Source organism: Acinonyx jubatus, chromosome E1 (assembly GCF_027475565.1).
Source record: "Acinonyx jubatus isolate Ajub_Pintada_27869175 chromosome E1, VMU_Ajub_asm_v1.0, whole genome shotgun sequence".
Lineage (NCBI taxonomy): Eukaryota > Metazoa > Chordata > Mammalia > Carnivora > Felidae > Acinonyx > Acinonyx jubatus.
Window position 1 is genome coordinate 48728714 of NC_069397.1, and position 26929 is coordinate 48755642.

Here is a 26929-nt window from a genome sequence, read left to right on the forward strand (position 1 = left end):
TTCTATCTTCTGCATATCACACAGTTCAGAAATATATGAAGGGGGCGCCCGGGTGGCTCAGTCAGTTAAGCGTCCGACCTCGGCTCAGGTCGTGATCTCACAGTTCGTACGTTCAAGCTCCACATTGGGCTTGTTGCTGTCGGTGCAGAACCCACTCGGATCCTCCTCCCCTCTCTCTGTCCCTTCCCCACTTGCATACAGTCTCTCTCTCTAAAAAAAAAAAAAAAGAGAGAGAGAGAAACATTTAAAGAAAATTGAGCCCTCCAGATATTTGTGAATAGTGCTGTAATAAAGCCCATGCAATGGCTTCGGTAACCATGGCAACATGGGAAGGGATCTGGAAGTGGTCCAGGTGGCCCTTCCAAGAGATGTCAGGCAACGGGGGCAAAAGAGAACCCAGTCAAAACCATGGGAAAGAGATCTAGACCCAAAGGAAACCCGGCAATACCAATAATGGCGAGAGACTGAAAAACGACCTAAATGTTCCCGGATACAAACACCGCTTATCTCGAAACAATGTGATTCAGGTCACTGTTGTTTTTTCTTTTTTAAAAAAATATTTTTTAAAGTTTATTTATTCATTTCAAGAGAGAAAGAGTGAGAGGAAGAAGGGGCAGAGAGAGAGAGAGAGAGAATCTCAAGCAGGCTCTGCACTGTCAGCACAGAGCCCAATGAGGGGCTCGAACTCACAAACTGTAAGATCACGACCTGAGGGGAAACCGAGAGTCGGTCGCTTAACTGACTCAGCCACCCACGTGCCCTGTTATTTTCTCGATTGTACTTTGAGTAGTTTTTATTATAAGCAGACATTACTTTCACTTTTTAACTTTTTAAGTCTGTTTATATATCTTGAAGCAGAGAGAGAGAGAGAGAGAGAGAGAGAGAGAGAGAGAGTGCAGGAGGGGAAGAGAGAGAAGGAGACAGAGAGAATCCCAAGCAGGCTCCGCACTGTCAGCACAGAGCCCGCCGCAGGGCCCGAACTTGCCAACTGTGAGATCTTGACCCGAGCAGAGATCAAAAGTCTGGGGCTCAACCGACTGAGCCACCCAGCCCCTCTAAGCACACATTACTTTTAAAATCAAAGGAAAGTGAAAGCTACTTAAGGTGGGGGAAGCTTCTTAGAGGAGCAACCTTAGGGTGGATGCTTACAAATTACATGACAGGTTTCCACTCAGCACAAATAGAAGTTTCTCACTGTAATGGTCTGATCTGCAAACCAATGAGTGTGCACTGTGGCCAACATTGATTGCTTCCCCATCAGCCATCTTCTTACCTTCCATTTCTGATGGTAGAACTTGCGTCCTAGTAAACACCTGATACTTCCTTACCAGCTTCCCTTGTGGTTATGACATGGGTAAGCCACACCATCCTGGCCAAGGATAATTGCTGAAAAATATGCTAAGTGGCTCCCAGGAGAGGTTGTGTGTGTGTGTGTGTACACATTTGCATGCATTTGTCGCATGAGGAGAAACGTCAGCCTTCCAGGGTTTGATGTGGTCATGTGTGGATGTGGTGTTTGGTGCAGCGGCAACCATTTTCTCACCATGAGGAGCGAACCCCCAAGGTTGCCATCCAACACTCTGTGATGGTAGACCAGGAGGACAGAAAGGGAGGGGTCCTTGATTCACTGAACTCTAACCATCCCTGCTCTGCATCTTTAGACTTCTGGAGAATCATGTGCCTACTAAGGATTCATTTCTAGTTCAGTATCGCGGCTCCTAACGGTTTCATCCTCTCTAAAATATTCCCACAGAGGCCTGTTGGTGGCATTCCTCAAATTATCTAAATGTTAAGTCAGGCCTGAGAACGTCTCCGCGTTCCTGAGTCGCTGGGCTCTAAGTGTCTCAATGCAAAGCCTTGCAGCAAGGGGCCAGATCGCAGTTTTAAAATTTTTATTATTTCGTGTCATTAGATTTTGTTGCTTTAACTATTGGGGGGAATAAAGGCATTTTAATGTGACTCGCTGCCTTCTCTTTCGCGGGGTTGTTGTCATCCTTTCTGGCGCCCGGCTCCATGGAGGACAGGGACAGAACGTGGCGGTTCCCATCTGCGGGGCGTGGAATGCCCATTCTCTGCACGTGCGGATTCGTGGGCAGGTCTTGGGGAAACGACAGTGTTCGCATCTCCTAGGTGGCAGAGAATAAAGGCAATGAAATAGAGTGTGGGGGTGGGGAGCCCTGGCTCCAGTGCACGGGTTCGTATCCCGGCTCTGCCCTGACCGCTGACAGCCTTGGGCAAGTTGCTTACCACATCTCAGCTTTTCTTGCTTCGTGGGTATCGTGAGGGTGATGTTCACATGGTAGAGGTCATGAAGGTTAAGGATTGGAGGTAAGGTCTTTAGTGATGAGGGAGCATGAGGGTCAAATACAGGCTGCCCCCCACACGCCCCGCAAGTGGAACATGTGCGATATTCCTTGGACACACTCTCAGCTACCCAAGAACAAAGGAAAGGCGTTTAAGTGCTTGCCATGGTGATGTGGGAAACTAAGGCAAGAAACACTTAAATTCCCTTACTCCCTGCAGCCCGTTGACGAGTCCTTGAAACCAGCAAAGTGACCTCCCTCTAGGAGCTCAACTGCGTGGATAATGGCACTTCGCTGGGGGCAAAAGAGAACCTTAGCTTAACGTTAGCCCAACCTTGAGGACCCTGTAACTCTATTTCCTTTATCTCAACTGCCCCCAGATACATGCTGGCAACCAGACTCCAGGCTTATGGCCCCCTGATCTACATCTGAAGGGTCTCATGGCTGAGGTTGTATTAAACGGTGGCGTTTCCCTAGCAACAGCTAGCCCCTCAAGGTCCTGGCAAGGTTTCTTCCAAAATCCTTTAGGGACTTCCTCTATCCCTGACCCCCTGCCAACCTGAGGGTATATAACGAGTTACCCGTCGGGATCCCAGGGCAGCTCTTCCTACCCCCGTGCTTTAATAAAATCACCTTTTTGCACCAAAGACGTCTTCAAGACTTCTTTCTTGGCCATTGGCTCCAGACCCCATGAAACCCCCCATCACCCAAAACGCCATCGTTTAGCACCGCACCTGGTGCGCGATGTGGGCTCAACACATTGGTGCTGCTGTTCCCAATTCACGCCAGCGAGCTTCTGGTTTAATGGGTTTGGGGCAAAAAACTGGGCGTTAGCATGGCTAATCACCCAGGTGATTCTGAAGCTCAGAAAAGGTTGAGAGCTACGGGGGAGAAGAAAGGTCCAGAGCTGGGGTGTAAGGCGCACTCCTGAGCTGTGCTGGGCTACAGGTGGCCTTGCCATACTGGCTCCCTCCAGAAACAGGGCTGACGTGAACAAGGTTGGGAAGGAGTGCCCCAGAAAGGTGGTGAACAGAGAATTTGTTAAGGAAGGAAATGCCAAGGCCTCACCCAAACCCTCTGAATGGAAATCACTGTAAGCCTGGAAGTCTGCATTTTTTTATTAAAAAAATTTTTTTTTAATGTTTACTTATTTTTGAGAGACAGAGAGAGACACAGCATGAGCGGGGAAGGGGCACAGAGAGAGGGAGGCGCAGAATCCAAAGCAGGCTGCAGGCTCCAGGCTCCGAGCCAACGGCACAGAGCCCCACGTGGGGCTCGAACCCACAAACTGTGAGGTCATGACCCGAGCCGGAGTCGGATGCTTAACCGACTGAGCCACCCGGGTGCCCCTGGAAGTCTGCATTTTAATCAGGCTTCCCACGTGATTCAAATGCACACTCAAATTTTAGGATCATAAGAAGCTATGTCTAGAAAGTATCACAAAGACAGCACAGTCATCGTTTTAAGGAAATGCATTTGGGGATGGTCCCACTCAAATTGACTGGAGTCCGGAGGGTCACAGGTGAGGAAGGGGAACGGGAGCCAGAACCTTCTTCCTTTATCACAGAAACTTCCCTGTCCCAGAGCCCTCTCTCTCCTCTTATTTCGGAACACCACACCTGCAACCACTTGCCTTGGGGACTTCCCCAAACCTCAGGTTACCGACCTTTAGGTAGGCTACAGTCCACCTCTTGTGGTAGATGGGATCACTGTTCTCAGTTCTTTACTTCCTCCTACCCTGCGAACTTGCGATCCACAGCAGAGGAACGAGCCACTTTCTCTGCAGCCCGGCAGGTAAGGAACACAGACGGTGGCCACGGTAAAAGCCGGCAAATTTTAGAGTAGTTTGTTACGCGGCATTTTTGCGGCCGCCGCTGACTGACGCATTTCTTAAAAAAGACAAAGAATCGGGGGTTGTCGCCATTCTCCCTAAAGGACTTAAAAAGCAAAAACAAAACACGCAAAGCTTTTCCAAGGAGAAGGGGGCTCACCGTGGTGGCGAGGGCCTGGAAGGGGCTGAAGATCTTCCCAAGCTGGTAGCGCTTGTGCACGTTGACGTCCCCAAAGCGGCTGTGGCGCTCCTTCGACCGGCCAGTCTCTTCTCTGCCTTCGTGTCCACAGAGTGCCGGAAGGGGCCCTGCGGGGGCACACAGGCCACAGGCACCTGCAGTGAGGGGCCGAGGTAACATGTGGTTAGCAAGCACCCTGGGCTCGCGCCGAGACAAAGAATACTTTTTAAAACAGGCAGCTCTTGTCCATGCCTCTCGCTTATCGGTTGGACTTCCATTTACCTTTCTTGATTTTCCGTGGCCTCGGGAGGCAGATAAGAGGGCCCTCCCTTCCCTTCGTTGCTGGGAGTCTGGCACATTCGAGTGAGGTCGGGGCGCTGAGCTCTCCTTAGGAGCTTGCCACTCACTGCAGGACCTTGACTCCCCACCCACTTGGAAGGTCATGACTTTACAGGGTCCCTTTCCAGGCTCGAAGGGGCCTGGTGGCTATGAAATCGGAGAGTCAAGCTGGCTACGGGTTGAAGGCCATCCTTCCTGGAGGCAGCAGGCAGGAGGCAGAGTGTGGTGTGGGCCGGAGGGTCCTGTCTCGTGATTCTAATCTCGCTTCTGTGAGAAACCGAGGCGCAAAGGAGCCCTGTCTGCGTTCCGCTGGGAGAGACACCGTCATGGGTGCACGGTGGGTTTCCCAAGCCTGAGTTCCCTTCCGTGCGCCCTCTGCCCGGACCCAGCCCTCTCTCGGGGGCTGCCCTGCTGGGTGCCCACAGCTGTGGCCGTGCCAGCCCTGCCTTCTGGCCGCCGTGATGCCCACTCTCACTTGGTGTCCTGGGTTCCCCCCCCTCCCCCCATTCCCTCTCCTGCCCTCCCTCGTCGGCCTGACCGCCGAGCGTCACATTCCACCTGCATGTCCGTTTCTCCGAGGAGCGGGTACCTCCTCAGCCTAGATGCTGATCGCAGGGCCGCCCCCCCCCCCCCCCAGGCACGCCCTGCCCTCCCTGTTTGCAGAGGAGGCTCAGCAAAGTTTTAGATGGGGTGGCCAGTGAAGGCCTTGCTGAGGTGAGGCTTGAACAAAGACACCTGAGGTGAGGGAGGAACAGAGCAGTCTAGGCAGCGGGCATAGCAAGTGCAAAGGCCCTGTGGCAGGACTGTGGCTACCATTGTGGGAGGGGCCACAAGGAGGCTCAGGTAGCTGAAGTGGAGTGACGGGGGACTCTACCTGCATCACGATTTCTTTCACACCCCCAGAGGCAGGGACGTGGTCGGCCGCATGGCAGCAGATGGGTTCCGGCCGCGGATGGCCGAGGGTGCCCTCCTTTCTGGCCGACAACACCTGCGAGGGTGGGGGTTGCCGAGGAGTGGGCGGCTGGACAGGCCGCAGGAACCTCATCCCAATTAGGGGCTTCGGCCATTTCCTGCCTCCCACACAGCAGGAAACAAAGATGTGTGTTGTATTATTTCTTCCAGCCCTGACCGTAAGGAGCCAGAAGAACGCGGCGATAGCAGCTCTGGAGGCGGGCGGAGGAGCTGACAGACAGCAGCGGCCCCGAGGGATTCCGGAAATCAAACGTCCCGCTTCCTGGATGGGGAAACTGAGACCCCCGCCGGGTGAGAGGACTTTCCTGAGGGCCTTCCGTTACCTTCTCGAGCATAAAGTCACTGCGTAGCTTCGGGGGGGGGGGTGACTCTGCTCCAAGGGAGTCCACCTTGAAGGACGATGGCCTGAAACCCCTGGAGCTTAGAAGGAGCCGGGCCACCCCGCGTCCTCGGGACTGGGCCAGAACCTCCGGACGGCAGAGTGCATCTCCTCTGCGCGATGCGAGGCCTCCAGCCCGGCCTCTTCGAGCTCTTCTCCTGTCCCTGACTTGTCACGTTGCTGTCCTTTGGGAGAGCCAGCATCACCGGCCTCATCATCACGTCTATAATACAGTGGGCGTGTGCCTCCTTTTCCGCCTGGGTGTCTGTCCCCCCCCCCCCCTTCCTGTCCTGCCTTCCCACCCACCCCCACTTACCCCCATCCATCTCTCAGGGCCCCGATTTTGGCTGCCGGTGCAGCGCACCTCCACCAGAGCTAAGTCCTAACCCCTCAGCTGCGGTAAAGGCCTCCTCTGGGCTTTCCATACACGGAGCCCAAGGGTCTGTGTCCCCCACTTGACTTCCTGTGAGTGTCTCTCCCCTCGACCATGTCCCGGCTAGGCACTGAGATCCGTGAGAACAGGGCCTCTGTTTCATCCGTCCGCACGGATGGTCCATCTACATGACGACGTGTCCTGCAGTAAGTGTGCGACAGAAGTTAGTCACGTGAGCAAGCAGTTACCTTTGGGAGAAGGCCATTCCCGGGTTTTGAGACAACAGGGGTAGGTGACCCCCAAACCTCTCAAACACGTCTCACTCACAGAGCAAAACGAAGCCGTTAGCCACAAGGTAAGGTGTTGAAGACTCACATCTTCCACGGTGGGGGTGTGGTAGAAATTCGGGGCCGGGAGGAGGAACAGAGGTGCCCTGGGGTGGAAAAGACCACTCGGAGCATTGGAAAACTGTCCGATTGGGAGGGTTGCTTGTTTTGTCTCTTTGGGGAACCCTGATGAGGTCATGATACGTTATGACCTGTGTTTCTCTCCCTGCACTGGTCTTGCATGGTGGCAGAGGCGAGGGGGGGTGGGAGGGAGACGGCAGGGCACAGAAACCACTTCCTCCTGTCTTTGTCAGGACCTTGTTGGCTCAACCCACCCCTGCGTGGGGCATTCTCTCACTTCCCAGGGTGCAAAGGCTAAGGAAAAGGGGGGACCCTTGGAAGACTCACGTCAGGTATTCGTAAGCTCTTTGCCATCAGAGGAGTCAAGTCCCAGCTTCGCCCCACAGCTTTGGTGGTGCTCAGACTCGAGATTAACGGTGGATAAACGGGTCCCAGCGGGATCGGCAGCTTCCAGTCTGTTCCAAGGAGGAGAGGAGAGAAATGAGGGGCGGTGCTGGCCCCTTCCCCGCCTCCACCAGGGTTAATGTCTCTGTGTTTGACCCCGACCCATAGATTAACAAGGGAGGTTCTCGCCGCAGAGAAGGAAGCAGACCCTCAACCCAGGAGCCAAGAATGAAAGTGCTCTTGTTTTGGGAGACTCATCGAACCTATACGATACTCTGATTTGCTTTCTGGAATGTGATCGGCATGGTGGGCAATTCTCTGTGCTTGGTGCATCCCTGGCAAGTTGTTTTGCGGCTGCCACATGAGTCGAGTTAATTACTGCCGTGGGGGTTTAACTGAGTAGAGAAGAGCATCCTGGGCTCCCAAGATGGTCATTTAATTAGGTTAATTAAAGACTGAATTATGTGACCCTCTCACTTTTTTGTATTTGTGCAGAATTATTTTTTACATACTAGTGTAGAAGTCGGCAAACTTTCTCTGGAAGGGCCAGAGAGTAATTATGTTAGGCTTTGAGGTCCATGTGATCTCTGTTGAAACGACACAACATGGCTGTTGCTGCACAAAAGTAGCCAGGGGCGCCTGGGTGGCTCTGTCGGTTAAGCGTCTGACTCTTGGTTTCGGCTCAGGTCATGATCTCACAGTTCGTGAGTTTGAGTCCCGCATGGGGCTCTGCACTGACAGTGTGAAACTTGCTTGGGATTCTCTCTCTCTCTCTTTCTCTCTCCCTGCCGCTCAAAATAAAGAAGTAAACTTAAAAAAAAAGTAAAGTAGCCATAGGTAACAAGTTAACAAGTAGGTGTGGCTGTAGCTCAATAAAACTTTATTGATGGGCAACAAACTTACCTTTCAGATCATTTTCATGCATCACAAAATATTATGCCTCTGATTTCTTTTTTGCAACCATTTCAAAATGGCAAAACCATCCTTAGTTTGCGAGTCACACGAGACAGATGGCAGGACAAATTTGGCCTAATGGGCTGTCGTTTGCCAACCCCTCCATTAGTGGATGCCTCAATACACTCCCTCTTGCAAGGAGACAATTTCCTAAGGCAAGCACTGATTTCCAAAATAGAAACGAGTGTTCTGGAGTCTTCTCAGCGATTTCAAAATCCCGATGCAAGATAGACATCTGGCCCCGTGACCAAGCCTTCAGCAAACTGAGCCTGGGCTGGCTGGCCTAACTCAGTGACAAAATCTAGCGTTCCCAGGGTCTTCGACGTCATCCAGTTCATACTCTAGCCCTTATGTGTGGGCTCCCAAGTCCTAGAGTAAGCGATCTCATCATCCTGACCCTTAATCACTAATTTTCGCACTGGCAGCTTTGAGGTACCGGGAAGGCAATTCGGCCTCCATCTAACCTCACTTCCTGATGTTGGACGGAGATGTTTATCCCCCCCCATGCATGCGCCAGAGGCATAAATAATGGCCGGACTCCATCTCTAGGTTGCTGAGCCAGCCATGGTCTTAGGGTCATTTCCCTTTCTCTAGATTTTAGGAGCTGAGGTTGTGGACAGCCAGGGTGGGAGGCTTGGGTCTGGGTGGTAACTTCTCGTGTGGTTCCTGAAAGCTTTTAGCAGCAGCCCAGGATGGTCTCACTCTTCCAACAGAATTTAAAAATAGAGAAGGAAGCAAGCTTGACATAGCCATTTCCCCAGGATGCCAGAGTAGGTATAAAGAAATAACTCCGAATGATTCTTTCTGGGGTCCGCCATGATGCTTAATCCTTAAGACCACAGCAAGGTTGTGATATTTGAACACCTTTCATGGTGGAAGGAGGCTGGGAGGTGGGGGGGGGGGGGGGGGGAGAGGTGGTTAGCCTAACCCAGCCCAGGGTCTTGCACATAGTAAGCTTTCAATGAGTGTTTATAAGGGGGAAGGGGTTTTGAAGGCCATGGATGCCAGCTGACCTCCCTCTCAGGTCTCTGTAGGAACATATGTTATTCTGGTTGGGGGGGGGGGGGGTAGGGAACGTTCCCCTGTAGACCCAGGCAAACCACAGCCAGTCCCGATTTTCCAACCCCAGGCTGCCACGGGCTCAGTGTTATCTCAAACGAGGAATCCAGCTTCCCTGGGCTTTGCCAAAGCCTCCCCAGTCCTTAAGTGTCTGCTTTCTGCCGCATTGGCAATCAGTCCTGCTGGAAGCAGGGATTGCTCAGCAGGTAGAAGGAGCCAGCCCCGAACCGGCTCGGGATGCGTACCCGGGGTTCTGGAGCACGCCCCTTTGTACGGGAGAGAAACCCTGGAGGGTTAGAAGTGGTGGGAAAAGAGGAAGTTGGGGCTTCAGGTCGCTCTTCTTTTCTTATGGAATAATTATGCCATTTTGGCAGTTTTTACCTTCCTCTCCTTGATGATAATTACTTGGGGGTGGGGGTGGGAAAGAATGGCTGCCAGGGGGGTGGAAGGGAAGTCAGAAAGAGGCTGCTCTCTGCAGGGATCAAACCCTGGAGAGAGATATGCATAGTCTTAGAAGACTGAGAAGGCTTTTAAAAAGATTATTTACAACAGAAAATCTACCTCCAGGCCTTCGATCCAGAAAGCACTTCTCGTCTGGTACAAGAAGGGTGTGTTTGCCTCTTGGCATTAGACTCTGAGCTCCGGAAGGCAGACTTTGGTCTCTGAAGTCCCAGCACCCTGCCTGAAGCTGGGCATATAGTAGGTGCTCCGTATATGCAGGCGACAGAGCCAATAAGCACTGAACGAGCATGAGGAAGACAAGCTGAGCACCTTTCTTGGCTACGTGGGCAACTTATTCTGCGCTCATCGCGACCCCAGATAGTCCCCACCCAGGGGTGGGCTGTCCGCTAAAAGGAACAGCAGCCGGGACCTGGGAGAGCCCCTTGGAAAGGTGTGAAATGTGTTGAATTTCAATGTTTGCTACAAGTAAATGGGAAAATGCTTTATCGCTGCTCACATGTCTGGTTGTCTTGTCCTCGGCGGTTTCTCTTTAAGGGGAATTTGGCTTTCAGACCCTGGGGAGCTATCAGACTTGGGCTCCCGCCGAAGTTCTCATTCCTGGCGGTGTGTTGGGGTGTCCTGGGGGGCTTTAAAAAATTCCAAAGCAAGGGTGCACCCCAGGCCAAATGCATCTGCGTTTTGGCAGGTGGGACCCCAGAAAAAGCCATCTAGGGGAGTCAGTCGTGTGCAGTCCAGGCTGAGAACTACTGAGGGACCAAACCAGTGGGGGGAGGGGGGGGCGTTCTTAAGGGTAGAAATAATAATCCTTATGGATTATGGTATTCTATTGAAGTCAGCACTTTTTATCTTTGACAGTGGCTTCAATAAGTGAGCAAAACCCCTGAGTCTCTGTATCCAGAAGTCGTGTAGTTGGATTTGAAAGCTTTTTTGCTGTTTGCCAGCTTTTGAACGGGGTTGGGGGTGAGGGGAATATTAGAGAAACGCCATGATTGTTTTTTCTTTTTTTTTTGGACCAAGGTCTACGTTAGTGTTTTCTGAATCCACAGCTCCTAGCGTGCGGCCTGCCGTGTAATAGACACTCAGAAATGCTACGTGTAATAGATACTCAGAAATGCTAGAGTAATTATAGCAGCTGCGGCTTATAGGATGCTTCCTGTTACATTCGCCATCTCATTACATCTTCAAAGCAACCATATAAGATAGGTCATATTCGTGTCTTCAATTTATAGGGTGTAGTAGGCAGACTTCTAAGATGGCCCGAGATTCTGCCGCCTATTATGTATGCCCTGTAGAGTCCCCTCCCCTAGAGTGTGCGCAGGACCTGTGAATATGAAGAGACACAGTTCATCATTACGTCCCATTGTGGCCAAGATGGAGGGATCTTTGCAGATGGAATTAGGTCCCCAATCAGTGGAGTAGATATGAATGAAAAAGGAATTTCTCTTGGGTGGGCCTGGCCTAATCAGGTGAGCCCTTTAAAAGGAGTTCAGGGGACTTGAGACTCAAGTCACGCTGACCGTACAGAAGCCAGCCACCCTGATTTCTCAAGCTGCAAGTAAATGGGCTCAGGCGACGGGCCTCCGATAAGACCCCACGCAGAGGACCCAGCTAAGCCGGGCATTGTTTTAAGCTGCTAAATTTGTGGTAATTTGTTACACGGCACCAGAAAACTTATACACCAGTGAAGGAATAATAGTGCAGAGAAGTCATAGGACTTGGCCAAGGTCACACGTTAGGAACGGTGGAGCCTCCAGGGGAACCCCGCCATTTCTGACCCCTGGCTGTTTACCTGTGACATTGCCATCAGCTTGCGAAATAAGGTTCATCTGCAGGAACTCACTGATTTTCTGTGAACTATAAATGGGACAAAACCTAGGCGGACACCGAGGCCTGCTGCTTTGTGAAATAAAGTGCAGTCAGAAGTGACAGGGATTTGCCCGTGCCACATAGGGTTTTTGCACATGGTAGGGATCAGGGCCACAGGCACGGAAAGGGTGTCTTTTCAGACTCGCACTCCAAGCCATCCCCACAAGTAGACACATGTGTAAGTCATGCGCAGGAGAAGGGATGATGAAAACTCTGTTAATCAGGACCGGGAGCACAAAAGCCAGTTTACCGAACATCAAAGAGACCTCAAGAAAAAAACAAAAGACATGGCCGTGGTCACATGGTGATGCCCATCTGTTTTGCTCCCGTTGAGAGGGTGCAGACCTGCTTTTCTGAGTTTAGACCATCATGTTTATTAGAGTTTCCCTTCTTTAAAGAAAAGCTAGTCTTTACTTCTAGTAGTAATGCACATTTGAATCCAGCTTTTCCAGTGTGTGTGTGTGTGTGTGTGTGTGTGTGTGTGTGTGTGTGTAAAAGTCTGTTGGTGGAGAAGGGGTGTCTTGGAAAGTTACTGTGTTGGTCCAGTCAGCCAGAATGTATCTTTCTCTCTTCTCTTCACTAACATGTCCTCTTTCCGCCTGGCTTGTGACTGCAAGCCTCTGTGATGCACAGAGGCGAGCAGCCATGTTGTGAACATGAGGATAAGGAGACGTAGATTATAAAAGGCTTGGGTCTCTGATGTCATCATGGAGTTCCCTACGGTCCCGCACTGCCTTCCTCTGGACATCTTGTCATATGGGGGAAACACACTCCTCTCTCTGTTGGTGGAATTTTTTCTTTTTACCCCTTCAGGGCAAGTGAAATTCTGTTTGACATAAAAATCTAAAACATAAAGCAAACTCCCCAAGCATTTGAAAAACACTTGGCCAGCTGTCCAGTGTCAACACATGCAAGGAATAATTCAACCTTTTTATTATAATTTAAGAATCCTTTTCTGGAGTTGTAATCGGTGAGGGAGGGGGGACTCTGGGATGCCTCCTTTCTTCATTACTGAGTCATGGGAAGAATGCACAATGGATAATGGTGTGGGATGGGGAATAGGGTGGTTGAAATAGAATTCAACCACAATAACGAATCACTCATGGGACCTGACGTGTTTAATTTGGTCTAAGGCACAGAGGACCCAAGAAGAAGTTGCTCTTTGTCTTTGAGTAACCCTTCATGGAGCATCTGTTTGGGGTCTAAAAAGTACGTTCAGGTTTGGGGTGAGATAGATGGGCCAAAGCCACTGAATATGCCAGTGAGGCTGTCGCCTGCATCAACAGGGACAGGGTCTAGAACAGGAAGGGGACAGACCCACTTTTCCCTTCCTGGTCTGATCACAGCCACGTCACTGAATTTGGCTCAGGAGCACCCAGACTGCAGCTTATTCACAGAATGATGATGGCGATGGTGCAAGAATTAAAACCCTAAAACTCTGTCGTTTGGGGCGTGGCCGAAGGAGGTGGGAGTACTTTGACTGAAGAACCCAATGGCAGGGGCGCCTGGGTGGCTCAGTCGGTTAAGCGTCCGACTTCAGCTCAGGTCACGATCTCGCGGTCCGTGAGTTCGAGCCCCGAGTCGGGCTCTGGGCTGATGACTCAGAGCCTGGAGCCTGCTTCCGATTCTGTGTCTCCCTCTCTCTGCCCCTCCCCCGTTCATGCTCTGTCTCTCTCTGTCTCAAAAATAAATAAACGTTAAAAAAAAAAATTAAAAAAAAAAAAAAAAGAACCCAATGGCAGAACACGGCAGTAATCTTCACCTCTCTAAAAGACTGCCCGGCGAAGAGTGATCAAACCCATCTCCCCTTCACCCCACCCCGGCTCCAACGGCTGGACTTGGGACGAGTGATGGAAGCTTCCAGAAGGCAGTTCTGGATTTGGATTTGCTTACAACGCTGACAGTCACAGCTGCCAACGACGGTCACGTCGCTGCTGGCATTTCGGACCGAACTGTTCCTTGCGGGGCTGCTGGGCCGGGGTCCCCGCATTCACGCGTTGGCTCCTCTGCTCAGTGACGTCACTGACGAATTAAGAAGGAGTTCCTTAGTGTCTATTATGTGTCAGGCTCTTAGCAGTCAGACTACAACCTGGAAGGCCTCTCCACCTTGGTGCCTCTTGGGTGCTGTGAGCACCAAATCTCCCCAGATCTGCCCCACCTCCCCTGAGCGGAGGCGGGTCGTGGGCTAGGGCTGTGGTTCGGATTTCATACAACACATGGCATTCCGACTGGGGAGTGGCTGCAGATTCTTGGGATTCAGTCACCCCAGCTACTCTCTGCCCTGAGATTCCAAAAATTGCTGTGCAAACCACACATTTCCAAGGGAGCCCATTTCGCCCGTTTCTTCAACATTTAGGAATCTCCCTCTCTCTCTTTGTCCCTCCCCCTCCCCCTCTGCCTCGCCCACGCAGGCGCGCGCGCGCACACACACACACACACACACACACTCCACTGTTGATCTTTATAGCCCACACCTATGGGTGTTTCCTGCCAGGGTCCGTCGCCTGGCAGGCCTCCTGTGGCTTTAGGACTACCGCCTGAAGCAGCGGAAGGTGGCCTCTGAGTCCCAGCTGGGCACTCCTCAAGCAAGCGGGGCCATTCGGTTCAGGCCCCTTTTACTTCTTAAAGGCGTCAGGCTTGCGCGATGTAGTGAGAGCAAATTGGCGGCTGTGCAGGACTGTCTGACGCTGGTGAAAGCATCTGTTGGAAAACTTGCTTTGTAATTTCCCGAGCCTTTTGGGGTCAGAAGTGGGTACAAACCCCCAGCCCGATTACTTTCAAGTGGGAAGAAAATCAGAAACAGAAGGGCTCACGTGGGTGCAGCCTGTGGAATCCGAACCTCAGGCTCCCAGGATAAATGTTTCCGAAGCTTCCAGAAGCACTCCTTTCTTAGGGAGCCAAAAAGCACTGGCATTCTCCCGAGGGAACCGATTTGGCCCAGACTGGACCGTAAGTGGGTGGGAGCGCGGCTCGATTCGCCCTCTGCCAACGCTGCTCTGTGAGGCTTGGAGACGAGCTGGAGCGCAGAACGAGGCCCCTTAATGCACTCGCTGCATTAGTGTCTTTGATTATCTCTATCGGTTTTATTCACCGCGGTATTTTCAGCACTGGAACAGAGCCCGCCTCAGAGCGGGAGCTCAACAAAGATTCGGGGAGCGAAAGAACGAATCCATTTTTGTCTCCCGTACACTCCCTAAAGTTCTTGTCACTTAGCTGACTTGGGATAAATGGCTGCTGTGTGAGACAGTAAAGTCCAAAAGCAAAGGGGGCTCTGAGCCCTCAACAGACCCGGAAAGGAACAGAAATTGGGAAGGTGGGGAGTGTTCGGGAATGTGGAGGTGTCTGGAAAAGCCCTGGGCTTCTGTGCATGCCCTCAGCGAGCTCAGAGACGGGAGGAGGCCAGGGGCTTCTCCCACACGCCTTTGAACTTGACAATTTATTCTCAGCTGGGCCTGCAATGAAGATTTTCAATTTGTTTGGCTTCCAGGCTGAGGCCTTTATCCCAAAATAAAGGGTCTCCTCTCTCTCTCCTACTTTTGCTATATCTCTTCTCTTTCCTTACCCTACAATTCTCTTTAATTGCTAGTTTCAGTCCTGGGGAGTAAGACCAACCTTTGCAAAAAAAAAAAAAAAAAAAAAAGAAAGAAAGAAAGAAAAAGTAAAAATTTCCTTTCCAAGCTCTCTCTTATCTGGCTCAGCCGTCGTAGCTTTTCATTGGCCCCGAATGGGACTAAAACCAAGAAGACTTTTAGGGAAGCGAAACTATGATTTTCAAAAAAAAAAAAAAAAAAAAGAGCCACGTCTGCATAACTAGAACCTTTTCTGATTCCGCGTGGATAGGTCTCTGGAGGTAATTAGGAGAATTTATGTATCCCCTTCTGGCAACTGTAATTTGTCACTCTGTTGAGCTCGTGGAGTGAGTGATAGCTCCGTGTTAATGATCAGAACAGGTCGCATCTTCCACTTAGATGATGATGAGGCTTAAAGATAACTTTTCACCTTAAAAACACCCCCTTGCTTTTCCGTCCCCTGTCAGTGAGGCACGCTTAGCAGAAATGCCACGTAGATGCATTTGCAAGAGGTTTGACTTCTTTAGCTCAAGAGAGCGTCGTGGAAGGAAAGATGACCCACCCCTGTGCCTTCCCCAGCTCCCTGGGCGCAGACAGTGCGGGCGGCTCTGTCTATTTGACTCAAGGTTGGTAAATTAGAGCTGGAGAGCCACAGGCAAGGACAAATCACTCCTTGGGTAATAGGTAGGTGAGGCAGGGGAGAAGGGACAGAGAGAGGGGGACGACAGAGAATTTGCCAAAGGAGAAAACAAAGGAGGCATGCTTCCTACTGGCGTAGCTGCTGTTCCGTGTGTGGATCAGCACCGTGGCCACTGCCTCCTGCTCTGAAGACGCCTACCACTGACACTAGGTGATTTGTTCCTCATACGACCGCAGTGGCCAGCGTCCGGGGCTCAGGACTGTGCTTTGCTGGGCTTAGAAGCAGCCCAACTCGGCAGAAGTAAAGGCGATGGTCGAATGGGAAAAGGGTTGCGGTCCCTTGGCCAGAGCAAAGGCCATCCTTGGCCGTCCCCCGGGGACGCTGTGCTCTGTTTCCTCCCAAGTAGCATAGCGGATCCTGTCGCAGAGAAGATGAGGTTGACCCTGGGACCCACAACACGGGATGCGGCCACCCAGCTGATAGGCACACACGGCCTTTAATTCCAATCGCTGCAACCCCTTCCGCCCCAGATAACACCTAAGTGTGCCAATTAGAGCCTTCGAGCCAGAAGTTCGGTCCTATTCGTGACAGCAGCTCTGCAGACTCTCTGTTTCCTACCCCAGCAGCCCTACCCTTGCGTGAGAGGCCCCGGCTCCAGGACCCCACCGTATAAACCTGAAGGGTGTCTGCAAAATGCACGGGGACCGGGTCGGTAGCCCCGGGCCGGCCTTACCCTTGGCGTCTTTCCGCGGTTCTGTTTTGCCGAGAGGCGGGCCTTCCCTGGTAGCCTCGTCATCGGCTGTGTCCTTAGCGATCTGGACACCTTCCCCCCTCGGCCGCGTCTGCCCATCAGGCAAGGGCTGGTGTGCAGGCAGGTCCTCCTCCTTCCTCTCGTGGGGGACTCTAAGCGTAAAAAAAAAGAGAAAAACCCACCATTAGGTGTGAGGTTCTGGGTGACGCAGCCCCCAGATGGGTGGCCGAGCGTGTGGTTGTCAGAGGAAGTGGCTGAACCCGAACTTCTGACGTGATGAAAACTCATTTAATCCCGGAAGAAAAGAAATTGACTCTGTCGGCTTATCGTTGTGTATTTGCTTTAGAGCAGTAATGAGGGTAGGGTGGGAATACCCCCCAAGCAGTGGAACGATCGGAGAACAGGTGTTATGCTTCCAGGGATGCCGATGAAGAATTATACACACACACATACACACACACACACACACGTGTATTACAAAGAAAACGGTTCTTACAAGGATGAGACATGGGAGGTTGGGAAACATCCAGAACATCTGGTATTTTTTTAATATCAAGCAATATTCTTTTTTTTTTAATTAAAAACAAATGCTTATTTATTTTTGAGACAGAGAGACAGAGTGCGAGCAGGGGAAGGGGCAGAGGGAGAGGGAGACGCAGAATCCGAAGCAGGCTCCAGGCTCCCAGCTGTCGGCGCAGAGCCCGACGCGGGGCTCGAACTTACGAACCGGGAGATCGTGACCTGAGCCGAAATCAGACACTCAACCGACTGAGCCACCCAGGCACCCCGATATTCTTTTTTGTGATAATTTTAGAAATTTGAGTATAGCTGACACACAATGTGACCTTGGTTTCAGAAGTACAACGTAGTGATTCGACTTCTCTATACCACAATTGTAGCTACCTTCTGTCACCATAGCAGTTTCCTCTTTAGGGGGTACAATGAATATGCTGCACATCAAACTGCGTTTTCTGTTTCTTCCCCCCACCCCCGCTTCCCATGATATCAATTTTTTGTATTTGGGGAAATCGGAAACAGTTGTTGATTTTCAAGCATCCTAGTGCCCCCCACTGGACAAGACCCACAAGGTCCTTCCTGATCTGACCCTGTTCCCTTCTCCATTTTCTGTTTCACCCCCTGCCCCCCCCCTCCACCACCACCACCCCCAACCTCCCACCCAGTGCACTTTCACCAGGTGAGCCATCCCAGCGCCCTGGAGATGCTTCTGGCTCTCGGGCCTTTGCGATGGGCTTGTCTCTCCTCCTCTGTCTGGAATGTAACACTTCCCCTCCTTCCTTTCCTCGTGCTCCCCTCCTCCCAGGGAACGCCTACTCATGACTTCCTCCATGGGGCTGTCCGTGACACCCCCCCAGTTCTCACCCTTAGATGTAGACCTGCCCTCCCTCTGGTCCCTGGCATCTTTGAAGTATCTCCATGTTAATAATGACCAGTTGCGCAATAAATGGTCTGTTTTCATACCTACTTCCGCTGTTCAATTTCATGTTCTATGAGGTCATAGACTCTACCTTGCACACGGACGGCTCCCCAGCACGTAGTGCAGATCTAGCAAGAGGCAGATCCTCAGTGTCTGTTGGATGGGTGCCTGGATGGATGGAGGGTGGGTAGGTGACAAAGCACTGGGTAAAGGTAGAGAAGGACAAAAGACAGTAGACCCAAAATATGAGTCGTGTGGAAGGGAACGTCAGGGCGGGAGGGGCGTGTATAATCAAGCTCAGATCCACAGTGACGACCAGGGTCAGAGTTAGGAGCAGAGTGTCAAGGGCGGTGCTTCTGTACCCATGAGGGTCCCAGCTGAGCCTCGTCAGGAATGTGCCCCTCCAGGAAGGGCTTGGAAAGCAGAGCACGATTTTTGCTTTGGCGTGCTGTGGTTAACGCTACGTGGCAGCATCTCGGGTGGGTTTCATTTTTTTCCCCGAAAGCCAAAATAATTTAATCTGAAAGCCAGCCTGCCGGAGGTGATAATTAGAAGACAAGGGTTACAGAAATAGAAATACCAGCGTCTACACTTGGAGCCTCATGTTAGCGCCTGTCATTGAGCTAGCCTCGCTGATACTGGACAGAAACGTAAACATTTTTCCGTGCCATCCACGTTTTAAAAAGGTGCGTCATTTTTCCTTCGTGAGTCTCAACTTGGCTCCTGGCATTGTAGTTCCTGAGGCTTCCAATCGCTGAGGACGGTTCCCTTGCTGCTCTCCAAAGATCTAAGCTGTTCGTCTGCTGCCTAGTTGCAAATAGCTGGGCAGTTTTGCAGGAAAACCAAATTCTTAAGCTGAAAAGAACATCTGCTCTGTGTCTGATTGCTAGAGATACCTCCAGCTTTTCTAGCAAGTTGTAACATGTGTACTGACAACCCTCAGGCATATTTTGGCACATTAAGGAAATCTACACTCAATAAATATGTTATTAGACGTGTCTCCAGTGCCCTATTCAAGGACCCTCACGTGCTTCACTCACTCTGAGATGCTTGTTTATAAAGTTGTAGCTGTGCCCTTACCAGGTAGCTATGCAAACGAGAGCGGGTCCACAGGACGCAATTAAGCCTTGTCTTGTCCTCGGTGACTGCGGGGGGAGCTGGGGATGTCCTCCATAACAGCACTTTCTGGCACTTTAAAAACATGCTCACAAAATGTCGAAGAGAAGAGAATACTTTTTAAAGGGCCCCACGTCAAAGAACCAGTGACCAGATCTCCATCTGTTTCATATCAAATGTGTTTATTATCTTTGCATCTCATTCCACAGCTCTGCATAGTCGGTTAGCAAATATCTTTTGGGATCTTAACTTATGCTTAAGAACATGTTTTTATAAGTGTAACTGGATGTTTGCTCTCACACAGAGACAGTGGTATCTCTTTCTTCACTTTGACTCTGTGCTTTATCGAAACTGTGGGAGAGTGCCCGTGGGCTCCATTCATTCAACACTCAGGGTTTTTTTTGTTGTTGTTGTTTGTTTGTTTTTTGGGTCTCCCACCCCCCCAACGATGTCCCAAACTCTACCTTAGAAGTTGAGCGGAAACAAGATACTAAGTAAATATATAAGTGAAGTAATTGTGGGTTGTGAAAGGTGCCAGAAGGGAAATAAACGAGGGAGCCAGTAACTGTCAAGGACAACCCTTTGGGCTGGGTGGTCCGAAAAAGGCTCTTTGGGCAAAAGAATTAGGAGCTGAGACCTGAAGGGAAGAACAAGCTGTTCAAAGGGAAATTAGGCGATGGGCACCCAGGCAGAGGAAATGGTGACTGTAAAGGCTTTGAAACAGTCCAGGACTTGGCCTATTTGAGGAAGAGAAAGCAAGCCAACATGGCTGGAGAGGACAGAGAGAGGGAAAGTGGCATGAAATGCAGCTGGAGAGAGGCCAGAGTCGGTCAGGCAAAGCCCCGTGGGAAATGTTCAGGGTTTCAGATTTTATTCCAGAAGCAACCAGAAAGCCAGGAGACAATGCCATGCGTGGATTTGCATTTCGTGAGGATTAGGCTGGCTAATCTGTGCAGAAGAGTGGGGAGAGAGGGGACGGGGAGGGGTGAGGCTGGAAGGGAGATGGCTGCATCAGCTGAGGTGAGAGGTGTGTCGTGGGAGGTGGGGAGAGGAGGGCGGGATGGAGAGGTTTGGGGGGTGGGCTTGACAAGCCCCCCTGGCTGGAGGGAACAAGGGACAGGAAGACTCAGACCCGCTGGTGATCTGACCCGAGCGACAGGGGGGTGCCAGTGTTACTTACAGGGAAGGGGCAGTCTCAGGGGAGAAATGGCTGCTTTGTGGAAAGGTGGGGACTGGAAATCCATTGTGAATGTACGAACCGGGAGACCTGTCTCTCAGCTCTGGGTAGAAATGAAGAAGCCTCTTGGCAGTAAATCTCTCGAAACGACAAAGTTTGGGGCGCCTGAGCCTGGGTGGCTCAGTTGGTTGAGCGTCCGACTCCTGGTTTCAGCTCACGTCATGATCTCATCGTGTGTGGGTTTGAGCCCCGGGTCAGGCTCTGCGCTGACAACACTGAACCTGCTTGGGATTCTCGCTCTCTCCCTCTCTCTGCCCCTCCCCTGCTTGTGCTCTCTCTCTCTCTCTCAAAAATAAATAAATAACAACAACAACAAAAGAAAGGGTAAGGTTTATCATTTATCGTTATAACTTTAGAAGTAATGAGACATTTGGAAGAATGGGCAGTGGAGCTCGAGACAACTCAAGCTGGGGAGATGAGCGATGGCTCCAGAGTTGACAATAAATCCAGCGAGTGGCAGAGTGCACGGAAATACGCAACCAGGAATCTTCTCCCCCGCAACTTCTCGTTGGATCAGACTTCATTTCTGTGCTGGACTAAAACCGCTAGGTGAGGAGTGGGTGAGGGGAGAACAAGAGCTGCTTGTGCTGAGAAGGGTGGTGGAAACATCCGGAAAGGAGGATGAGAATCATGACGTAGACAGAAAGAAGTACTCGGAGCTTGAAAGGCATGCCCAGGGGATGATACGATCGACGTATTTTAATAGTGTCCTTTGAGTTTCAGTGAGTGGAACTCCTTTTTAAAAAAGGTTTATTTATTTATTTTGATAGAGAGTGAGTGCGAGCAGGGGGAGGGGCAGAGAGAGAGGGAGAGAGAGAATCCCAAGCAGGCTCTGCACGGTCCTCGCAGAGCCTGATGCGAGGCTTGAACTCACGAACCCCGGGAGATCGTGACCTGAGCTGAAATCAAGAGCTGGATGATTAACCGACTGAGGGGACCCGGAACCCATTTTTTAATACGGCAACCCTACAAATGATTTTCTCTGAAAATCATGGATGAGAAAACATGAACCAAGGCATCTGTTAACATTTCTTCAGCTGCGTCTCTGTGTTCCTATTAATTTTCAGCAGATTCTGTTTGTTTTTCCACCAGCCTGCCTATTTCCGAGTACACGCAGTCCCACTCTTTACTTGGCTTATCTCCTTTTCTGTTTGCTTATCTCCTTTTCTTTTCTGGATGGTGCTTTTAAGAAGCACAATATTTGGATCATGAGGGAGCAGCCTGCAGTGCAAAAATGCATCATCTGGAAGTTCTCACTGGCACCCGACTTGCAAGGATCGATTGTCCCTCTGGGTTTCTGGTTTGCGTATCTACAGTCTCAGAGCTGTGCAAGGGGAAAGTCTTTCACTTTGGATAGAAGAAGCCTAAGTTCTGGAGTTTGAGAGGCCTGAGTTGGTCCCTTAGTTCTGTTGCTTTCTATTTTGCGGCTTCAGGCTTGTGACCTAATGGGTCCCAACCCAATGTTTTCACCTGTAAAATGGGTAGTGATATATGCAAGTTGCAGGGTTGTGGAGTTTAGGCGGCATGACTTAGGTGAACTGAGGTGAAGTTCTTATCGTGGTATGTGCTTCATGCTGGTAACCCCAAGCAGCCCATCATATCGTTATTGCTAAACTTCCAACAAAATGGTCGTCGGTGTGATGGAAAACAAACACTGTGGGTGGCCTGTAAAAGCTGTTGACAGGCATTACAGTGGGAGCGGAGGGTGCTGGGGTGCTGGGTGGGGTTTCTCTGTCACCGTCCAACAAAGTCTGAAAACTGGAAGCCTTGTAGTGTGTTGAACTCATCCATCGGTGAAATTGGCTAACAAATTTGAACTGAACAATTCAACTTAAAAAAGGGAGACAGGGGCTCAGTCGGGTGAAGCGTCCGACTTCAGCTCAGGTCATGATCTCGTGGTTCGTGAGCCCCCTATCAGGCTCCGTGCTGACAGCTTAGACCCTGGAGCCTGCTTTGATTCTGTCTCTTCCTCTCTCTGCCCCTCTCCCGCTCAAACTCTCTCTCTCTCTCTCAAAAATAGATAAACATTAGAAAACAAAAACAAAAATGAGAAATTTTCCCATGCAACGTGGATCACAAGCAGCCCTTGAGACATCAGAGCTGGTGACGTGGGATCCCCACCATTCCAGATGGTGACTGTCAGCTGTGACTTGGAAGCAGCTGCTGCTATGATAGGGGGCGCCCTTTTCAGTTCCCAATTGTGCCTTCTCAGCTTTAGGCCCCTCTTAGACAGACTGGTCTTAGATCTTATATGGACTCTTGATTAGCTTGTATAACCTTGGACAAATTCTTTCACTCTTCTAGCCTCAATTTTTCCCACCTGTAAAATGGAGATGGTAATAATGCTTACCCCAGAAGGTCCTTTTTTTTTTTTTTTTTAAGTTTATTTATTTATTGAGAGAGAGAGAGAATCCCAAGCAGGCTCCCCACTGTCAGTGCAGAGCACGATGCAGGGCTCGAGCTCATGAAATGTGAGCTCATGACCTGAGCCGAAATCAAGAGTGGATGCTCAGCAGACTGAGCCACCCAGGTGCCCACCAGAAGGTTCTTTTGAGTAGTACATCCCATCAACAAAAAGTCTTTCCACACTGCTTGGCATACAGAAAGCACTCAGGGCTAGCTATTGTTGTCATCAGAACGCTTTGTGAATTTGTGGGCTTCTAATGGAAACACACACTTTGACGGACCCTGATGGAAGTTAAACCGTGGGTAAGACAGACTTATGTCACAGGGACATAGTATTTTTGAAAAATGCCACGGAGATTTCCTTTTGCATATATTCTTGTACTTTATTTGCTCCCCACTCTCCTTTCAGGGATAAGCTTTGTGGTTAGATATCCTCTGTTATCTCCACCCTCTACTCGTCCCCATCCTGGAGCTGACTGACTGGGTTATATCAATGGACTCTCTTGCCTCTGGGGTCTAGGTAGGTTTGGCCAATGGGATGCTGCAGTCGGGGATCCTAAGAAGGAAGATAAAGATTCTGGTATGTATTCCTCTGGCTGGCTCCTTCCCTAAGGGTTTCGCTTGACCTGCTAGGACCCTACCGGAAAGTAACTGGTTCTCTCTCCACACTTTCTCCTTCAGGATGTCATAGGCCTTCCCTCAGGTCATCAGGCCTTGGGTCTAGGTAATGACTACACTGTTCCCCTATACCTCTCCCATACATTTGCAACACCACTTTGATTTATTCTACGAGGTAAGTCACTGGTTGACGTAGCTTCTGCTGTCTCAGAGAAAATTAGAATCCTTACAGCAGAAAGCGAAGAAAATGGAGTCATTTCTAGGGTCCTAATTTCAAGATGGCACTTTGTATCCACGGCAATGGAGAAATCAAGCTTTGTGAAGAAAGAAAAGAGTTTTCTGCATTTCTCGGGGTCTCCTTTAACATGGAAAGAGTGAGGCTAGATCAAAAGAAAGCCAAAGTGAGGAATGGCAGAAGAAAATATTTATGGGCGATTTCCACCAGACAAGAAGAGGAAGTAGAAAATGTTGCTACAAGAGACAGGAGGGCAGTTCCGAGATGGTAGAACCTGGGTGTGGTCCACAGCTTGGTCACTGAGAAGCGGCTTCCTCTTCCCCTCAAGCCTCCCCTTTCCCCAACCCACCAGGCGTAAGCAAAATTGGGGTGATGAGGTGTTAGGAACCCTCACAGAAAACCACAGATGGTTTGAGGGGCACTCAGCACATCTCGGCTCACCCCCTGCCCTGTGCTTTCCTGCTGTGCCTACCATGGTCCGCAGGTGGTAATACAGCCAGCGTAGAGGGGTCCTGGAGGCCCAGAGTTTCTGTCTGCCCTGCTGAGAGGACGCCAAGGAGTAAGAGTAGCTGTGTCCTGCCACCAGCCTGTGGTCAGAGCAAGGAAGAGAGAGGTGACAAAGCACCCGGACCTGGGGATCTGAGGGACCCCCAGGGACCCGAGGTGTCAGCAGCAGATGTCAGCTGGACATCCACAAAGGACAGTGAGATCTGCTACACGTACGGGAGCACCAGCCCAGGACGTCCAGGGACGAGACCAGCTGGTAGCTGAGAACACCAAGGACCCGATCGAAAGGGTGTGTCGGCTTCCCTCTGCACCCAGATACCATGTTGGAGGGAGGAGGAGCGGCCAGTGGCCCCTGGAGAGAAGGAAGAAACTGCCTTTGAAGTGGCAGAGCATTTCCCCAAATGAGGCTGAGTTTACCTCAAAGTGAAAGGGTTCAAACAGGAGTAGAACAAGTTACTCTTGACTGACAAACTTGTTTTCTCTCTGCCATCGAGGAGGAACGGGAGCTCCAGAGTAAGAGAGTGGGGATGACCCACAATGAGCTTCATTTTTTCACACCTCCGAATGTGTCGTGTACATTTTGATGCCCCGTCCTTGACTTCCTCAGAAGACTGACCCTTTACCTGGGACCTTGGTGTCAGAGGTGCTGAGTCACGTGAGGGATGGTGAATGCATTTAATCTACTACAATTGACTTTTCCTTATTAAGTCATCTCAATATAATAACATTCAAGGAAAATAATACAGAGAAATATCCATATCCCCTCTACCTTATGGTGAAGACGTTCACTTTTTTTTTTTTTTTTTATGGCTTCTTTATCCATGTTGTTAAAATATTGGCTAACAGATTGACCGAACCCCGGGTATAAGAGAGCCAGTGCTGTTGACAGCCAGAACTTGTCCCCGGTGACGTAAAGGAAGAGAGAGGTGAGCTGGTTACCTGACATTGTCATATGGCGTCAAGCTTTTGCTTACTTGGGAGACCTTCCAACTAGTGAAGTGGGGCATTCTTAGGATGGTGTCCAGATTCAACAGTGTTGATAGAATTTCACACTTGATTTCCTGCTCCTTAGCCTTTGCCCTTGTACAAAATCCCAGGACTCATGGGCATCCCTCTCCATCCTTTCTCTGGCATCCTAGACCCTGATTCTGGGGCTCTGGCCTCCTTTGGAATGTTGACATTATGATGTTCATGTTAGAAGGTTGTGGGTGGAGTCCCCAAGCCTGTTTAAACAGGCTTCCATCCTACAGAAGGGATTTTAGCTCTGCTTACCTCTGCCTGTTTTCTCCCTTTTGTGTTCTAATGCACGTGCCATTTTAAGGAGGCGTTTTACTTGGGTCGGGGAGTGCGTTGTGAAGCAAAATACATCCCCCTGTTCTTATGGGTACCTCCCTGATCTGGAAGCAGGTGCAGTTCTAAACAATTGCCTATTCATGTACCTCCATGGGCTTGGAACTCTAAAGAGGCACAGATCTGCCCACATCCATGAGCAGGGGAGACGCCTATTTATTTCAGCAAGATGGCGGACCAGGGTTGATGTGGATGTGATATTATGGATTGGGAAGCTTGTTTGTGAGAGGTGAAAGCAGCTGATATTTTGAGATGTCCTTTGGTTGTGTAAATACTCCCAAGGGTGTCTTCTCAGCAATCCCCACGGTTGGCAGAAAAGCCTCGGGTGATGACAGCTTTGGGGTCACTTGAGAAGTATTCAACACAGGATGATGCATCTGTGGGCTTTTCAACCATGAAGGAAAGGGGGCTTCTTGGATGAATCCCAGGGAATAAAATGGAGGAAATACCAAATCAAATCTAGGCACAAGATCTGTGGACAAATGGGTGCAATAAAGAAACTGTTTAAGACTTTATAGTTTTTGCCACTGACACCCAGGCTTTTTGGTTCCCGACGCCTACTGTATCAGTGTTCCTGGCATTGACAGATGTGAAATCACAGCAACTGAATAAAATGGGAAAAACCAGACCATGACAAATCAGCTTGGCATTATTTCTAACTTCTGTCGGGATTTCCTCTTGGACCCATGAAGAATTGAGAATCACTAAGTTTCCAAACATACAAGGGTAGTCCTAACTGTTGTTTTTTGTTTTGGTGGGGTGGGGGCTGGGGGTTGTAGGTAGGGCAGAATTGAGTTCTTATCTTCTTGTCTTGTGGTCAGACGATAGGGTCCATATGCTTTATCAATGCTTTGATATTATTTGAGATGCCCTTTATGGCCTAGCATGTGCTCAGTTTTTGGAAGTATTCCCTGTAAATTTGAAAGGAACGCAGATTATCTAGGAGTTGAGATAAAGTTCTAAACATGTGGATTCTATAAAGTATCTTACTCATGCTATTCAAATATCCAACATCATTATCAATCTTTTGATCACGTGATCAATCATGTTGTAACAGACGAATGTTAAAATCATACTTTAGGAAATTCAATTTTTCCTAAGTCTATTATGATATCACTTTTACTTTACTTTTACTTCATATGAAATCATGCTTTCGTACATCCATCAAATATTGACAGTTTCATATGGCTCAACCTAATATTTTGAGGCTACGTTGCTGACGTTTGCTGTCTCTGGTTTCTTATATTTTTCTAATTTATTATGTGATAACCTTCCTTGTCCTTACATAACATCTGTTAAAGTTTCTTCCACCTGACATTTATATGGTAAGAACATCTTTATTTCGATCAGAACTTTTCTAGTATAATCCATGTATCTGTATACTGATGAAGTTCTATTTGGATTAATGTTTGCCATGTTCTTTTTTCTATTTATTATACTTTTTCTTTGCTCTCTGCCCCTTTCCCCTGCCTTGTTTTTGACATTTTAGTTAAGAAAATTTTCTTCAATCTGATTATTCCCTGCCTCTAAGTCTTTGGAATTCTAAGTCTATATATTC

The 26929-nt window shown here is 49.9% G+C and overlaps 1 protein-coding gene across 2 annotated transcripts; it reads right to left on the minus strand.

Annotated features, from left to right (window-relative positions):
- Positions 1–1870: 1870 nt before the first annotated feature.
- LOC106975311 (uncharacterized) lies at positions 1871–25196 on the minus strand. 2 transcript variants are annotated; one of them, XM_027048005.2, is made up of 5 exons: positions 24961–25196; positions 16450–16619; positions 7110–7237; positions 4295–4440; positions 1871–2126 (listed from the first exon to the last, which is right to left on the minus strand). In XM_027048005.2, the coding sequence occupies exons 1-5, from the start codon at positions 25026–25028 to the stop codon at positions 1928–1930; spliced, it is 711 nt and encodes a 236-aa protein (XP_026903806.2). In that variant the 5' UTR covers positions 25029–25196; the 3' UTR covers positions 1871–1927. The 2 variants fall into 2 exon arrangements, with proteins under 2 accessions (XP_026903806.2, XP_014928086.3); XM_015072600.3 differs by having other exon boundaries at positions 4295–4467; positions 24961–25195.
- Between the last annotated feature and the right edge of the window lie 1733 nt (positions 25197–26929).

What these genes read in the sequence shown, in the direction of transcription:
- LOC106975311 (XM_015072600.3), bottom strand. Translation starts at nt 25,028, where the DNA reads ATGCCCCACTTCACTAGTTGGAAGGTCTCCCAAGTAAGCAAAAGCTTG. An exon ending in AGAGCTTACGAATACCTGAC is followed by an intron (nt 4,468 to 7,109) that starts GTGAGTCTTCCA and finishes CCCTCACTGCAG; the next exon opens with GTGCCTGTGGCCTGTGTGCC. An exon ending in TCCAGGCCCTCGCCACCACG is followed by an intron (nt 2,127 to 4,294) that starts GTGAGCCCCCTT and finishes TCTGCCACCTAG; the next exon opens with GAGATGCGAACACTGTCGTT.